The 17,914-nt window shown below is 38.8% G+C and overlaps 2 protein-coding genes and 1 long non-coding RNA gene across 4 annotated transcripts in view; 1 reads left to right on the forward strand and 2 right to left on the reverse strand.

Annotated features, from left to right (window-relative positions):
• The window catches only part of stx18 (syntaxin 18), a 61,579-nt gene extending 56,032 nt beyond the window's left edge, over nucleotides 1-5,547 (forward strand). Inside the window, exons 10-11 of the mRNA XM_003224147.4 lie at nucleotides 1,576-1,656; nucleotides 5,078-5,547. Of these exons, the coding sequence (XP_003224195.1) occupies nucleotides 1,576-1,656; nucleotides 5,078-5,173 (177 nt within the window). The 3' untranslated portion in view covers nucleotides 5,174-5,547. The remainder of the gene's footprint in view (nucleotides 1-1,575; nucleotides 1,657-5,077) is intronic.
• Nucleotides 2,123-4,354, reverse strand: LOC107983190 (uncharacterized). Its single transcript, XR_001730624.2, has 2 exons — nucleotides 3,725-4,354; nucleotides 2,123-2,677 (listed from the first exon to the last, which is right to left on the reverse strand). It is a non-coding gene; the product is annotated as an uncharacterized LOC107983190 (long non-coding RNA).
• Nucleotides 5,548-5,977: 430 nt separating the features above from the next.
• The window catches only part of nsg1 (neuronal vesicle trafficking associated 1), a 31,761-nt gene continuing 19,824 nt past the window's right edge, over nucleotides 5,978-17,914 (reverse strand). For both annotated transcript variants that reach the window (XM_003224146.4, XM_003224145.4), the window contains exons 4-5: nucleotides 11,867-11,977; nucleotides 5,978-8,176 (exon numbers count right to left, since the gene is read on the reverse strand). In XM_003224146.4, coding sequence (XP_003224194.1) covers nucleotides 7,976-8,176; nucleotides 11,867-11,977 — 312 coding nt within the window. In that variant the 3' untranslated portion in view covers nucleotides 5,978-7,975. The remainder of the gene's footprint in view (nucleotides 8,177-11,866; nucleotides 11,978-17,914) is intronic.

Genomic DNA, 17,914 nt, shown 5'->3' on the forward strand with positions numbered 1-17,914 from the left:
AGGTACCCAAGGCTTGGTTAGAAGGCATAAAGTACTTGTTACATGGCAATTGAGGCTTGACAGCAGCCAGAAAAACTTGCATAATTCACATTCCCTGTGGAAGTACCATTTTCTAAGTCATTGTCAAGAGGAAAAATGACGGCTTCAACATTGTTGAACAAAGATATGCCCAGGTCGTTGTAAAGAACCAAAATGATGGCCAGATTAAGCTATGGGAAGAAGCAACCACAACTCATGATAATTCCCTGACAAAATGTGTTGACTTCCTTCCCCAGTTGAACTGAAGACTCTTTGACTGTTTTATTCTATACAAATGTATGGCATGTTCCAAACTTAATACCATGTATTGTAATGTCATTTGAAACTACAGTATGACCCCTGTATTCCTAAACTTACTGTGCAAACAGGAAACCAAGGATAATAGTGAACCCTATAGAAATGAATGGCTTCTGTCAGAAGCTACAAGAGTCGCCCTGGGACACCTAACAAATTATTAGACATCCAGTGCAACTCTATGATCACTTCTGGCAAAAGCATGCCATAGAATGACTTAGAGAACAGCTGGTTAAAGTATGGGTTAGGACCCCAGATGGGGTTGCCATAACTGTATGTGAAGGCCGCCTTCCTTTTTTTCATGTGCCTTTCTCTGCTTTCCCTTCTCTCATGTGCGTCTCTCTTGCACATGTCTCTCTACCCTTCCCCTCTCCCTCTGTCCTTTATATACTTGGGGTTGCATAAACATTTCTCTGGTAACTAGGGGTCGTGAGTCGAAAAAGCTTAAAAAGCTCTGACTTGGAGGACCTACAGAATTCATAAAGGACATATTTTGTGAGATGCGGGTTGGTGAAACTGCAGGTCCCGGTCCTGTGTGTATTGGGATCGCATGAATTCCTTTGTACTATGTATTTCTGTGCCGTGAGCATGCACATTGGTTTTAAAGTAACATTTGGGGACTGTTAAGTTTCACAGTTAACGTACAGCTCTGCACTGTGGCTTTTTAAATAATAGTGACCTGCACATTTATGAGAAGGCTGAATTGCCCAACTATTGAGGCGCGTGTGTATGACTAATGCAAAGCAGCAGGTTCATGTGCTTTCATTGTCTCTCCTTCCCACTGACTTCTGAGAATACCCATCAGGAGATGAAAGGTCGTGTTGCAACTTACCTCACCTTTCCATTATTTTGTTGGCTTATATTTGTGAGGGAGAGGGGATCTGAATGGAAAGCAGTGAATCAAATGTTGCTGAGGAAACAAAGAGGTGTGAGGCTCCAAGTTACAGTTGCCACTGTATTTGTTTCCTAATTCTGGCCTCTGATTTCATGTTAAAATACATTGACAACACCAATTTCCATAATTACCATATGCCTTCAATAGTAAGCCCCTACCCTAATTTCAGTACCAGTCCCACCAACAAAAATAAGATGCACCTGCGATTTTAAGAGGCACCCCATTTTTAGAAAAAGTGTGTCTTAGATTTGAGGAAATGCTGTACTTTTTGATCTGTCTATTCATCTCCATTACTATAGTTCAGTGTGGTCTGCTTTTCATTGTACATGTGGTAATTTATTTAACAGGACGTTGACATTGACAATATCCACCAGATAGTTGTGGGTGCGACTGAAAACATCAAAGAAGGCAATGAAGACATAAGAGAGGTAATCTCTTGAACACATTTCTTGATTTTTATCGAATTTTTCCTGACTAAAGTATGACATGCTTCACCTTATTCACCTTCCTCCAATCTATTTTGAGAAGCATTATTGGCTGTATTTTCAGTAAAATACATGGTCACTGAATATAGCATCAAATGTCAGTTGATGGTGTGGAGGCAGTTAGGCCAATAAAAAATGCTTGTATTTTCAAAACAGATAAAGTAAAAGAAGGTGAATGAGCAAACAAGAAGGTGAATAAGCAAACATGGTAGGAGTATGATGAGGTCAGGTTCCAAAACCAAGAGAGGCAGTGGTTAGTAATTGAGGCAAATAATGTTTAAATATAAAACTATAACAGTGCTTGCAACCTGTGCAGCAAAACTATAATAGTACATTCTCCAAGATAAAGTTGCTAAAAGCACCTTGTTCTGAGGAAGAACCTTTTTCTCAGATATACAGTAGTTGTGAATTTTTCTCTGCAGTGCTGTTGCTAAATTAGAGATAAAACAAAAACAAATAAACCACCAACAAAAAAGACAGAGGGGGGAAAGAGGAGGTGGGGCATCACAGGCAGTCCTGTGTTCCTGTTATACTGTGAATGGGATTTTGTTAATACAGATACATTCCCACCTTAAAAAAATAAAAAGGGCAACCTGATGACCTCTTTCTCATGCTGCAACAACTTGAGGGGGGTGGGGAAACTGACTGCAGTTTTAGGGAGACAGACGTTTATGCCATTGTATCCCAAGAGGCTTGGTGGAAATGCAGATTATTGACAGATTACTATCCCAAATCAATTGCAGCTCATGGTGATGCTTAAGAGAGTTGCTTTTAAGAATGAATGTAGTTATATTCTGAAGCTATGCATAACTGAACCTTGCCCAGTGATAGTTATTGAGATCAACATGAAGGTCCCCTGATTCGTACCATTTTCATACATCTCCCTGGATGATTTTTTTCTTTTTGACTGGAGCAAATTACAGGGAGCACACCACCCCCCTCCTAAAGCAACTCCATTGGCTACCTGTAACGAGGTGAGGCAGGGAAGGAATCTTTTTGATCCCACCGCTGCCACCAATTGTAACGAGGTGAGGCAGGGAAGGAATCTTTTTGATCCCACCGCTGCCACCAATTGTAACGAGGTGAGGCAGGGAAGGAATCTTTTTGATCCCACCGCTGCCACCAATTGTAACGAGGTGTCTGACAGGAATGGAATCCTTTTGATCTTACCAAACACACAGATACCACCAATTAATAAGATGTCTTATGGAGGATGATGTTAATTAATTATTTATTTGATTATCTTCTTCGCTGCCACCAATGGAGGTGACGTCAGGCAGATGGCACTGGTTCTTTTTTAGCTTTCTCTATTTATTTTACTTCAGATGTTGATGTTGCTTAACTTAATATAAGAGTATGACAGAGGCTTAGTTGGAATAAAATCAAAACAAGTTTATTGCGTGTACGGAGCTTGATGGTTTCTTATAACTTGTTAAAGGCACTTAGCTTAATGGTTACAAACAGATATGAGGTGGTCAAACTTTCAAAATATTTCTTCTTCCAAATTACACTAAAACTTGATCCTCCTGGATCCACTGGGATTAACTTCCCTAATCCACAGACTCTATAAATGACCCTAAACAAGTCCCCTAACTTGCTTAGTCTGGCCTAATAGAGGTCTGTTCTTCCTGGTTCCCTTCACCTGAAACCAGACTGTTCCCTGTGATTTAAAATCACAGTCTGTCTAAAATAATTCTCTTTATTTTAGATCTAACTCAAATTCTTCTATTTGAGCCACGCTGATCCTCTACACAAGAATCAGTTCCTTCACTGTGACTGGAAATCACAGACTGCCAGCTGGGTTTTAAAACCTTCCCCCTTTTCCTTTCCAAGCGGCGGTTGGCTCCGCCCCTGTTGCTATGGTAACCCGCCTTAAGATGGCTACCTTCCCCCATACATCATCCACTCTAATATTCACCATTTTAAACTTAGCCAAACCTGACTGTTTAAACAAAATCAAATAAACGTGTCATCTATAAACAAAATATAATTATACACTTCTTCACACTACCTATATATTACTGGGCCCAATTCAAAGTGCAGGTTATTACCTACAAATGTTTCAGGTCCAGCCTGTTTACACGACTGCATCTCTATGAACCTGTGCGGGCCCTGAGATTGTCTAGGGAGGTCCTTTTCACAGTTCCCCTCTATTGCAATCATGGTTGGTGGGGAGAGAGCCTTCTCAGTAGTGCCCCCCAGCTCTGGATCACCCTTCCCAGGGAAATTAGGCAAGACTCTACACTTTCAATATTCCAGAAGGAATTGAAAATCTGACTTTATAAACAGACCTTTGATAACGGTTAAACATAACAGCACACAACGCCCAGATAACCTAAATGGACTACAATTTCTAAACTGAACCTTGGTCTCACTAACCTGAGCAGTGGTGGAGATGTTTTAATTGTTTTTTACCATATAATTCTGGTTTTAAAGAATTATGTTTGTTGTTAATTTGTTTGGTTCACTTTTTCATATTTTTATGGATTATTTACTTGTGTTGATTCTATTTAAATTGGTTTTATTGGTTTATTGTTTTATTATAATCGTTTTATTTTTATTATTGTTGTGTTATTTATACTGCTGTTAGCTGCTCTGAGTCCCCTTGGGGAGATGGGGCAGAGTATAAATTATTATTATTATTATTATTATTATTTTATTTTCTCCACTTCTCAACATTGGAAAGTATTTTCACATAATTTTCAAACGCCATCAGGCCATGGCCCTGCTAGCAGTTCCCCCTGATCTTATAAGTAGTGTTTTCAAGAGGTTGCCATGATACAAGTGCTGAAAAGTTCACTGTCAGTCCCATCACACGGGAAAAATTGGATACAACCAACGTATAGTGATGTAAGTAAGTTTCTGAAAGTCACGTAGTGGCCATTTTAGACATTTATATGAATCTGTTGTGCAGTGTTTACAGTGAGCTCTTCAGAAGATGCTTCAGCTATACTTCAAATTCAGCCTGTTTATTGAGACTTGCAAATGCTGATTTGCTATCAATAAATGTTTGATTTTCTATACCTATTTCATATACCTATATGCCCGGGGTCACATCAAAATTTCTCCGGCCAAAAAGGGTCACATGTAAAAGAATTTAAGAAGTCCTGCTGTATTGTATCACAAAGGAAACAGAACTTTATAAATTTTGGAGGCAGCTACTTAGGATTAATTCCACTCTCTTCTGTTCATAAAAGTACTACCTTAATCTGTAACAAGAGGTTAGTGGATCTAATTTTAACCATCCTTTCCCCATAAAGATTGGGGCTGACTGAAAGCCTTTTCCTATTTCTGAATAAGGTATTGCAACTCAGCCCGTTTGAAAAAATGCAGTAATAAGACAGTGTTTTCCCCCATTCTGCAGGCTATCAAGAATAATGCTGGATTTCGTGTATGGATCCTCTTCTTCCTTGTGATGTGTTCATTTTCTTTATTATTTTTGGACTGGTATGGGAGTTAACCTTGGCCTTTGAATAACCTTGAGTCAAGGCTTAGAAACCAAACTTTGACCGATATTGGCTGAAGATGTCTTCTTTGCAAAGCCTTGTTGCATTTCATATGTCACCGTGGTGGAATTAACTTCATTCTCGAGGCAAATGTTCTGACCGCATTAACACTACTCAGGAATATGGTAGAACAAGACAAATCTCGAAGCTACTAGCAGATCAAAAAAGTGTAACGCCAGTCTTTATAAGAAGAAGTGATGGTCCAGATTTGGTCAAGTATCTACAATGGAAGCCATTGTATTGCATGAACATAAGTGGCTTTCCAAACATCTTTCCAACATTTATTTTAAATTTATGGACTCTCACTAAATAAAAATCATTTTCTACATAGTGTTTCTTATAATTATGAAGCATTTACTCAGTAATAATGTCAGTGGATCCCACGGAAATTCAGAGCAAGATTATAACTCAACTCACAACCTCTGAGGATGTCTGTCATAGATGTGGGCGAAATGTCAGAAGAGAAGGCTTCTCGAACATGGCCATACAGCCCGGAAAACTCACAGCAATCCAGTGATTCCAGCCATGAAAGCCTTCGCCAACACAATAAAAAGTATTTTTCTGCCCTTTTGTTTAAAATTCAACAGTATAAGAAGAAAGAAATCCAAACTCCTGAATTGCCATGCACCACAGTCATATTCAGTTATGTCTTCAGAAGAAGGATGGGACATACTTGCAAGTGAAATAATCAGAACTCCTTATGCTTGATTGCTATTAAATCTTGAATATGTGCATGTAAACATATTGAGTTTGAGAGATGTGGTCATACTTCTTTTATTTTACATAGAGTGAAAATGTCAAAAGTTACATGTAAATTTACATTCAATAAAGTACTGATTACTAGGAAATACAAACATGGCAAAGTTGAATATGTTTATATGGGATTGAATTAGATTTTTTTTAAATGCAAAGAAAGATTTGGCACATACTTTATTGCTTTTATGTATTCCACACAGCAAGGATGATATTCTAAAAAAGTAAATGTACAACACATAACTATGATCAGTTTTAAAATCTTCTAAATGGAAAAGCAGTTGGCATTTTCTAAGTGAACTTTGACGCTTTTAAATATATTGGAAAGAAATATCACACCGAACCAACCATGTTTGTTCTACTAAAAATGCAGGAGGGAAAGACATCCCTGTTTTTGTGAAATGTGTCTCTACAAAAACAATGAAACTTTTGACATGTCCACTAGGAAGTAGCACATTCAGAATATGAACACAAATGCCAGTTGGAATTAGCTGAACAATACAGTTAAGTGACACTGGCCATTCCAGTGTAGTTTTCCAGACCGGCAACACTTGATGCCGAATGAAGTGCCACTAGTTGAAAAACATTGCTCTAGTGTTGTCACTACAGTACACAGCGCAGCACTGGAAAACTGGGTGAAAATCTAAACCCATGGCTAGATACACCATTATTCTGTTTTCGGTTTATGCTGCTTGCGATTTAGGTTGACCACTGATACCTAATAGCTATGTATAAAACTATGAAGCTAATCATAGAATCAGTAAGTTGGAAGAGACCACAGGGGCCATTCGGTCTAACCTGCAATTCAAAAAATATTTTAAAATATTTGAAGTAATGATTTAGGAATACGTCAATACAATAAAAGCTCAACTACAATTTTAACCCCCATCTACTTCATTTACCTCAAAAAAGGTAGCGTCCAATGCAGTCAAAATACAATGGGGCGAGAAGAGTTAATGCATTCAGTTTTATTCCTTACACAACCAGTTCTTATAAATGTTTATGCGAAAATCCCACTGAATTCAATGAAACTTGCTTCCTGATATGTATGCTTCAGATTGCAGTTTTGCTATTTAAACATTAGAAAATGCCAAAGATGCTGCTAACAAAACAAGCAAGATTTTGCAACATAGAGAAAAGGGGAAACATTTTTAATGTTTTACAAAAAAGAGAAAAATCTAACAAAATGATTCCTTCCATCATCGCACGAATTACACCGTGTTTACGTCTACAGTGAAAGGTTTTCTGTCTGTTTATTCCATAGAGCTGCAGTACTTTCTCAGGATATTTGTCGCTTTACAGTCTCGCATGTTTGTTTACTTACTAGAACATTATTATCAGTCATTAAATTATACAGCTCCCTAGTGTCTATTTTGTGTTTTAGTGCAAGTCCATATACAAGACTCCTTAGACATAGTGGAAACGCAGTGAAATGTCCACAGGTATAACAAATCAACCATCAAGCATGCCATAAAAAAAACTAATGACCTAATTATCTCTTAACATATCTGATATGGTGAGCAAAAACAGGCCAACTTATTTTCTTGATGCTTATTTTGCAGTTGCAAGCCATTTTTAGATACAGCTCATAGCTAGCCAATACCATATTGAGTTATGGTTGTGATTATTTAGTTTACAAAACAGATTCTAAAACAAACAAAACACTAGTACACACTGCAAAATGCAAAACTTTGCCTTGTCACCCCCTCCCCCAAATGGCTCAATGAAATTTCTAGATTGCAACAATGCACCTAAATTTGTTTTATTAAAAGAGAAACTGGTGTTAAAGCTGTAAAGCAAGGCTGATATGCACTTGACCATTAATGGTCGTAGATTTTCATTTTCTCATTTTTCTTTTTTTCTTTTTTTTTGCAAAGCAGCTATCAGCAAACCAAAGCAATTACACCGTAAATATAGGTTTAACCTCTAAATTATCATTAATAATGAGACATCCCATGAAAACCCCCTCGATACCGCCTTCCAATTAACAAGATTAAATTCTTTTAGGCTGACTTCTCAGCTGCTTCCGTCTCCTGCTCCGAAAGTTTCTCTTCTGACAGCACTGTCATCCATGGAGAAACAGACCGTGTGATGGTTTGTTTGGCCAGGTTGTAGTGGTTTATGACCGTATAAAACTTTCCTCTGGCATTAGAGTCTTGTTCAGAGTAGTAGTTCTCTAATCCAGCCGGGATGCATTGATTGTTCTGAAAGATAACACATCATTTAAATACATATAACACATCATTAAACTGCTGGGCGAAGTCATCCAGAATTTTGGAGTTGGGTGCCATTTCTACGCAGATGACATGCAACTCTACTCCTGTCCACCCCATTCCAAGGAAGTTCCCCAGATCCTGGACCGGTGCCTGGCAGCTGTGATGGACTGGATGAAGGCCAGCAAACAGGCTTAATCCAGACAAGACAGAGGTCCTCCTGGTCAGTCGCGAGGCCGATCAAGGTATAGGATGGCAACCTCTGCTTAATGGTGTTACACTCCCCCTGAGGACACAGGTCCACAGTCTGGGGGTTCTGGATTCGTCACTGACGCTTGGAGCTCAGGTGTTGGTGGTGACTGGGAGGGCTTTGCACAGTTAAAACTGTTGCGCCAGCTGCGAACGTACCTTGAAAAGCCTGATTTGGCCATGGTGGTACATGCCTTAGTTACACTTAAAATGGACTACTGTAACACACGCTATGTGGGACTGCTTTTGAAGACAGCTCGGAAACTGCAGTTAGGCTAGACTACTAATTGGGGCTAGCTATAGGGAGCATACCACACCCCTATTAAAGCAGCTCCACTGGCTGCAGACAACTTTCCGAGCCCAATTCAAAGGGCAGGTTATTACCTAAAAAATCCAACATGGTATCTTCAAGATGGCATCTCCTATGAGCCGGCTATCTGCCAGGGAGGTCCTCCTCTCGGTCCCACCACCGTTCCAAGTACGGCTGGTGGGGACAAGGGAGAGAGCCTTCTGGAATGCCCTCCCTAGTGAGATTAGGTTAGCCTCCACTCTCCAAGCTTTTTGGTCTAGACTAAAAACATGGCTTTTTAGACAGGCCTTTGACTTTTAAGTAATTTTTAATGGTTAGACTCAAGGACTTAGTGATTGCTTCACTCTAGCACTTGGATTGCTAATTTAAGACAGCCAGTTTTATCTGCAGGCACCGATGGGTTTTAATGAATTTTTAAAAATGTTATGTGAAATGTATGTTTGCTGTTATAAATTTATGTTGTCATCATCTATATGCTTATGTATTGTTATTTTGTAGTTTGGCACTTCTATGAGCCGCCCCGAGTCCCTCTGGGGAGATGGTGGTGGGGTATAAATAAAGATTATCATCATCATCATCATCATCAGCATCATCATCACTATCATCAAGAATAAAACAGCAATGCTACATAACAAAGAATTTTAAAAAACAGAAATTATGTAAAAGCAAGGCTTAAAAAAAAAAAAACCTTCAAAGCCTTCCGTTTTAAGTTAGATGTGGGAATTCAGTCTCCCTCCAGATGTTGCTGAGCTACAAATACAAGATACTGTTAGTGGCTGCAGCCCGATTTTGGATTATGAAATTTCCTCAAGTTCAAGCGAGCAATTGTGAGTCTTTTCACAATTCACTCAAATACCAACATGCATGTAAAATTTTCATTATCATACAAGCAATAAAACAAGTTCTACAAATTGCAGCCACTTCTTATCTAGCCCTCTTCTTGTAAAAGGTTGATAAACAGGCCACACAGGGAATATTATGCATAGACTGGCCTAGGTTTTCCTTCTTCCTACTTTCATTTGGGGCAAAGATACATTAGATACAGGCTGTATCATGGGAAGTGTGGGCATTTGACCAAGTGTGAGGAAAGCTAATATAAGAGAATCAGAGCCCTGGTTTCATGAGAACAGGAATAAGACTGGACTTTGCAACAAATTGGCCCTGTTTAAATGCATTAATTAAATGAGATCTTTTTGCAGGTTCAGCATCTCTTATTCTGACATCCAAAATCCAACATTGTCCACATGAGTGGTTCAGATAGTGCTGTGTTTGCTTTCTGATGGTTCAGTGTACACAAACTTATTTATTTATTTATTTATTTACAGCATTTATATTCCGCCCTTCTCACCCCGAAGGGGACTCAAGGCGGATCACATTACACATATAGGCAAACATTCAATGGCTTTTTAACATAGGACAAAGACAAACAACATAGCTCCGAGCGGGCCTCGAACTCATGACCTCCTGGTCAGAGTGATTGATTGCAGTTAATTGCAGCTGGTTTGCTCTCCCGTCTGCGCCACAGCCCCGGGCCATGAAACTTGGTTTCATGCACATACAAAAATGCCTTACATCCTTTAGATTATGTGTGTAAGGTATAGAAGATGCATCGGTCCCATCTCCCAAGATATTTCATACGTATTGTATGAAAATTTAGGTGGTCCAAAATCCAAAAAGTCTATACTTTTGATCCAATCATTTCAGTTAAGGGATACTTATCCATAATCAGACCTAAAAGTCTCATATTGTGGTACAGTATGGGGTTTTATTTTTGTTTGAAGATGCAAATTTTATTATTTTTGCGAAGTTAGCTGTTAGTAGCCAGCAGATAAATAATAAATATTAATTTCCTTTTTACTTAATACAAGTTATTGCAATTAGTTTGATTAGTTGTAACCCAGAATAAACACATGGCACATATTGTCTGAAGTTTTTTTTTAAAGGTAATTTAAAAAGTAATCAACTAAGAAGTCTATCTGATTGACAATAATGTGTATATTCATTACAACTAGAGAAAATGAATCACAATGGAGTAGATTCTCTTCTGATGGGAATGAGAGTCTTGTGCCTGCTTTACTCAGTGCAAGACTATAAGAGATTAAATCATTATCTTTGTTTAACTAATGCTGCTTACTGGTTATTTCTCCTGTTCTTATTCGTTTGGGTGTGTTCTATTTTTCTTAGTCCTCATAAACTACCCTGTTTCCCTGAAAATAAGACATCCCCATAAAATAAGACCTAGTAGAGGTTTTGCTGAATTGCTAAATATAAGGCCTCCCCCGAAAGTAAGACCTAGTAAGCTTTTGTTTGGAAGCATGCCCAGCGCCTGCCAAACAAACACAATAGCATGCAGGATTGGTAAATGTACATACCAGTTGTACATGGAAATAATGGTAGTAACAAGAAATTCTTGACAGGAGTTACAGTTTGTCAGGTTTAGTTGTGATGACAACTACTGTACAGTATATAATAAATGTTCACTTTTCTGTTCAACAATAAATGTGAATTCTTCTTCATGGAAAAATAAGACATCCCCTGAAAATAAGACCTAGCGCATCTTTGGGAGTAAAAAATAATATAAGACACTGTCTTATTTTCAGGGAAACACTGTAGTAAAACACGGGGTGTTCAAAAATGATAGTTTTATGACCACTGAAGGTATGCATAACAATTTTTGTTCCTAAAGTAACAACGTGACTATATGTAAAGGATTCCAGTATTAGATTTTAATTTTATTTCCAAAATTCCTATTATTGGAAATACTCATTCTTGGCTTCAAAATTTCTATAAAATTTGTATCTTGACAACTGGGGTTCACCAATCTCCTCCAAACCAATCTGTCACTACTTTGTAGGGTTGCAAGAGTGAAACTAGAGAATTCTTGTATCTTTACTATTTGGAGGAATGTTTACACAATCATGAAAAATTCAAGAATCATCTTCAATTTGGAAATCCCTTAAACAGAATTATGGCAAAACATGTGTAGTTGAACTCTATGCCGCTTGTAATTGTGCAAACGTCCCATATCTCATTTAGTTCTTCATTATTCATCTACTATTATTTTCTTTATTAAGTCCCCCTTTCTGACAAACATAATTTTAAAAAGATATTGTCTACTTTACCTTGAATACGAAGCCTTCTGGACAAGTATGGTCATACTTGTAAACCTTGTACACTACCAGAAATACAATGCACGTGAGGAAGGCAAGGGCAAAAAGGACCAAAACAGTTACCTGGAAACAAACAAACAAACATTAAATGTTCCGTTGGTTATACCCTGCTTGTTACAAATGATCAACACCTTGAGAAAATGCCATTTTGCCAAAACTGAGAAATTTAAGAAGTTTTACCAGGTTGTCACACAAAGGACCAATGAGCATCTATAGTTAATGCAACATTTATTGTTATGTTGTTGTATTATTTTAACTTTGTGTATCTTGTTCTATGTTTTTTATAGTAATTTTTATTGAAAGGTTTTATGTCTAATATACAGGGAAAGAGTGAGAACAAAATTTATAGAAAAGTCCAAAAAAGAATAGAGTAGATAGAGAAAAGAAAAAAAGTCCAAAAAGAGAGAAAAAATAAAAATATACAATTATTTTACATTTGACTTCCTTCTTTTTAATTCTCTTCAGCACTTTGAATTGTATTTTATCTCCCGTTTGTTCAAGTTCTGTTTAAAGTTAACACATTTTCTTTAAAGGTTGTAGTTCTTGTTTATATAATCCTCAAATGTTGCCCGATCAGTTGTACGTTTTTAATAGTGTTTTATCTCATTTTAGTGATGTTGTATTCCGCCTCAAGCTGCAGGGAGAGGCGGGTAATAATAATAATAATAATAATAATAATAATAATAATTATTATTATTATTATTACTACTACTACTACTACTACTATTATCCCATTAATACTGCGACCCAGCTCATAACATTCTTTGACCTCAAACAAAAAATACTGAAAGACACAGTGCCTTGGTGCCTATAGAACCCCGACACCATACTTTAGAAGAGACGAAGGCATATATCTGAATTTTCAGGTGGAACAGTAATACAGTTTCAGGTTAACTCCTGAGATTATGTCATTGCCACAGTAATGTAACATTTGTTGTATTTACATCATTCAGGTGTGGGTAGAAATGTGGCTTTGCAGCCTGCAAAGCTTTTCACTAATGTGACACGAAAATCTGATGTGCAGATTTGATAAATGTGGATTTAATATGAGTGGGTATAAATGGAACTGTATAGAAGGAAGGAAGGAATGAGAGCTAAATTTTGGAGACACCATTCTGAAGATTAAGGCCTGCAATGACTAACTGCCTTGCTTCCTGAATTGTAATTAAAACCTGTTAATGAGCCCCCAGTGGCACAGTGTGTTAAAGCGCTGAGCTGCTGAACTTGCAGACCAAAAGGTCACAGGTTCAAATCCCGGGAGTGGAGTGAGCGCCCGCTGTTAGCTCCAGCTTCTGCCAACCTAGCAGTTCAAAAACATGCAAATGTGAGTAGATCAATAGGTACTGCTCCGGTGGGAAGGTAAGGGCGCTCCATGCAGTCATGCTGGCCACATGACCTAGGAGGTGTCTATGGACAACGCCGGCTCTTTGGCTTAGAAATGGAGATGAGCACCAACCCCCAGAGTCGGACATGACTGGACTTAACGTCAGGGGAAACCTTTACCTTTACCTAATGAGAACTGAAATGGTTGACCTGCCTAGTAAAGAACTGTGATAAGAACTGTGACAGTGACAAGAGAAATGCTTACAATGTTAAGAAGGAAATCAACACAAGGCTTATCTTTACCAACACAAATCAAGAAGAATTAACATCTGGCCAGGAAATTGAGATGGAGCCAGGATATTCCAGGATGGAAGACATCTATCATTCATTTATAGCTTTTTTGGGACACCAGCAAAATATTGCTAGATAAGTGAACATATGACAATCTAAAACTGTGACAAATAGCAGTAATATTTGGATGTATGCATGAGGATGGATGCATGTATTTGTGTATGAATGTTGAGTAAAAATGTAAACCCCCCACTTTGTTTGTTAGCCAATGTAACTGTAGTAGGTTGTTGTGAATTCAGTGTAGTTATATAGAATCTGTATGTCTGTATCTAAGTGTTGTTCTGCAAAGGTTCTGATATACTTTCTCACACTGAAAATTGCAATAAAAAGAACATATGTTTTAAAGTTATTGAAAAGTTATTCATGAAAAGTCCACGAATGCCCTACAACATTCATCCATTTTTTTTAAAAAATGAATTGGCATAATTTTCACACAATGTTTAAAAACAAAGATCTAAAAACATGGATGTTTCACTGTGCCTCTGATTAGAAATTCCCCTAGATTACTCAACCCCAACTAGGACATAAAATCTCATCCTGTACTTTACTACTATTCTCTACTCAAAGATATTATGCTCCACTTTACATTGTTACCCACCCCTAATTTCTGCTTTATCCATCAGCCTTACCTTCAAAATTGATTTGCACCAGCCTGCCCACTCACACCTAGGAACTGAGTTATTTTAACTTTATTGGTTGGTTTGATGGTTGATTTATTTTTGCTACAATGTTCCTGTTCTCCTGTTTTTATGCTATAGTTTATGCACTTACTATGTACTATGTATGTACTTAGTATGTTCATATTTTATATATTAACTATGTTGACTGGGCTCGTTCCCATGTAAGCCACCCCGAGTCCTTTTGGGGAGATGGAGGCGGGGTACAAAAATAAAGTTGTTGTTGTTGTTGTTGTTGTTGTTGTTGTTGTTGTTGTTGTTACCTGGAAACCATACAAAAATTCCCCAAGTGTGTGAAAACAATACAAAAAAAAAATACTCCCACCCATGATCCACCAACACCCCTAAATCATAAGGAGGAGGGGGCAAGCTTGTTTCCTGCTGCCCTGGGGACTTGGATGCGGAACAATGGCTTCAAACTACAGGAAAGATAGGAGATTCCACCTGAATATTAGGAAGAATTTCCTAACTGAGAGACCCATTCAGCAGTGGAACTCTCTTCTTTGGAGGCTTTTAAGCAGAGGCTGGATGGCCATCTGTCGGGGGTGCTTTGAAAGCAATTTCCTTCTTCGCAGGGAGTTGGACTGAATGGCCCATGAGGTCTCTTCCAACTCTATGATTCTATGAATAGTGTCTATTTTTCTTTGACATCCCCTTCAGAATTGTCTAAGGAAGTGATCCAATGCCATTTCCTATTGCTATTTTGTGGAGGAACACAGAAAATGATGGAGGCATTCATTTGGGGGGGGGGGGCGGCGGCTTCCAGGGTGTGTAGAGAAGAGATGATGGGTTCACAGCTCTTTAGTTCCAAGGATTCCACTGAAATATGAAAGCAACTGATCGCTAAATTAGATTTACCCACAAGACCCTGCATTCACCGTGCCAAAAACAGCATTATGACATCAATTCTAGTCATCTGAAACAGATGCACAAATATTTGGACAACTCAAATAGAATATTGTTCTCCAGCACATCTATACACATAATAAAAATGAAAATATGTATGTGTGTATGTGGCTAGGGTCTCCACGTGCACAAACTCCTACCTCCACAAACAGATATAGCTCCCACTACTCAGACACCAATGGCCCTCCCTCCAATGACATTGCAGGTTATAGTTAGCGCCATGAACATGTACAAGAGCCCTGCTAGTGCCCTCCACAAACGCCATATTGCCCACCGACCAAGTGAAGGCTTTCATATGGGGACAATGTTTTTGGCCTTCAATGCCCAGAAATCCTAACAGCTGCTAAACTAGCTAGGATTTCTGGGAGTTGTAGAGCAAAAACATATAGGGACCCCAGGTTGAGAACCACAGTACTAAAGAGGTTTGGGGAGAATTCACCATGATTTATAGTTGTAGGTACTGGGATGTATAGTTCATCTGCAACCTAAGAGCACTCTGAACTCCACCAACAATGGACCTGGAACTAACTTGGCACACAGAACCCCCATGACCAAAAAAAATACTGGAGGTCTTTGGAGGGATTTATAGGAGTTGTAGTTCACCTACATCCAGAGCACACTATGAACCCAAACAATGATGGATCTGGACCAAACTTGGCATGCAAACCTGATACCCAAATTTGAATACTGGTGGGTTTTGAGGGGAATTGGCCTGGACCTTTTGGAGTTGTAGGTACTAGGATTTATAGTTCACCTGCAACAATCAATGAGTACTCTGAGCTCCATCAAAGATGGAATTGGACCCAACTTGTCACACAGAGGCCTCATGACCAGCAAAAAAATACTGGAGGTCTTCGGGGAAAACTCACCTTGATTTGGGGGAGTTGTAGTTCACCTACATCGAGAGAGCACTGTGAACCCAAACACTGATGGATCTGGACCAAACTTGGCACAGAGAACTCCCATGACTAATTCAACCTACTGGAGGCGTTTGAGGGGACTGACTCACCATAGTGGGAATTGTAGTTAACCCTACAGGCAGAGAGCACACTGAACCCCATCAATGATGCTTCTAGAGCAAACTTCCTCAACATAACAAACTGTAAGTACTAATGGAGTTTTTCAGGGTTAACCTGGCATGATGTCAGTTGTACTTCACCCACAGCTTTATGCATTTTGTACAATTAAAATTGATTTTTTAAATGACCTAGGCAACTCTGGGTGCCCAAGCTAGTACAAAATAATCATAAATAACAAGAATGGAAATGTAAACGAATTGATTTCTTAAACACCCCCATGAATGCTTTACCTGAAAGCGTTTATGTAAGGATAGGTGCTATAAGAAACATGAGTGCCATCACTGTAATAATGCATTGGCCGGACAGCCAGAAGGCATAGATCAATAATAACATAAAAATAGATCAAAATCTCCTGGAACAGGTTAGCAGAAACCTCAGATGTGCAAGCCATTGTACAATGGTGGTGTTTCTGAGTCTGATATCTACTAAAATAGAGCATTCAATATGTTTTGTTACACAGCTTGCTGATAATTCCATCTCTCAGAAGGTTTGAAATGGACTAACTGGTAAGCTTGTGCATTTTGGGTGAATCCCTATCTGTCTCTGCTTGCCAGATACCAGAAGCCCCCCCCCCCCCCATATCCATTTTCCAGCACCTCCCAAAAATGGGTGCACTGCCAAACGGGCATTTCTGTTCCTCATCCAAAAAAAGCAGTTCTTTTCAGCCCATTGGCAACAGTGGGAACTTACAAGGCTCCCCTTTCCCCTGGGAGCCTTTCCTTTCTTCCCTTCAAAAAAGCCTGGGTGTCAGCAACGGGATTAATATAGCACCCTATATTCAGCCCATTATGGGGGGGACTTCCTACAGGTTTCCCTTTCATATCTTTCAATAAAACATGATTTTTTAAAAAAGCATCAGAGTTACCAGTCTTAAGTGTCTGAATCCTTTCCCTTCTGTTTGTAGAGGAGAAGAGACCAGCGTGCACACTCTTCTCTCCAAGGGTCAGCAGCAGCAGCAGCATGCCACATGCAACTTTCCAAGGCATTTTAAGGAGGCCCAGGGGAAGAGTGATGACCTGGGAGCTCAGTGAAGCTGTATCTTCCCTAGACTACCTTTAAAATCCTGTCTTGACTGCAAGGCTGCAAACTTTTTTCTTCTTGAGGTTTTGCTTCCCTTAGCTGTTTCTGCTTTCTACTCTAGAGGAGAGGTATGCTTCTCTTTTTGTTTTCTGGTATTACTTACTATTATTAATATTTATTATGATTTTAGAAATATTTTCTGAAGGAGAGGAAGGGAAGGAGAAAAAGGAGCTAAAGTAAAAAGGTGACTCTCAAAGCCCCCAAACACATGTGTGTGCACCCCACCCACCGTTCTTCAGATTCCCAACTCCCAGTCAGTTTCACTAAACTAAAAGAATCAGGAAAATAAAGGAAAATGGAAAAAATCGCCTTTGATGAAGAATAGTGGAGGAGGAGCCGAGATCAACTCCCGCTTGCTTTTGTGTCGGGCAGGTTTTCATACCAGGAAGGCCCTTACCATTACATTCTCCCAAAGTACCAAAGGTACCAATGAAATGGAGGAAACGGAACAAACTAATTCCATCCACAAGCCTATTAAACAGCTTCACTATCCATAAATTAATTGTGACCAAACAGGAAAGATAAAATGTAAATGGTAGGAACCCTGTAAAGCAGTAACGCAGTCATAGTTTGCCAATCATTTT

The sequence above is a fragment of the Anolis carolinensis genome, chromosome 5 (assembly GCF_035594765.1).
Source record: "Anolis carolinensis isolate JA03-04 chromosome 5, rAnoCar3.1.pri, whole genome shotgun sequence".
NCBI classification, from domain to species: domain Eukaryota; kingdom Metazoa; phylum Chordata; class Lepidosauria; order Squamata; family Dactyloidae; genus Anolis; species Anolis carolinensis.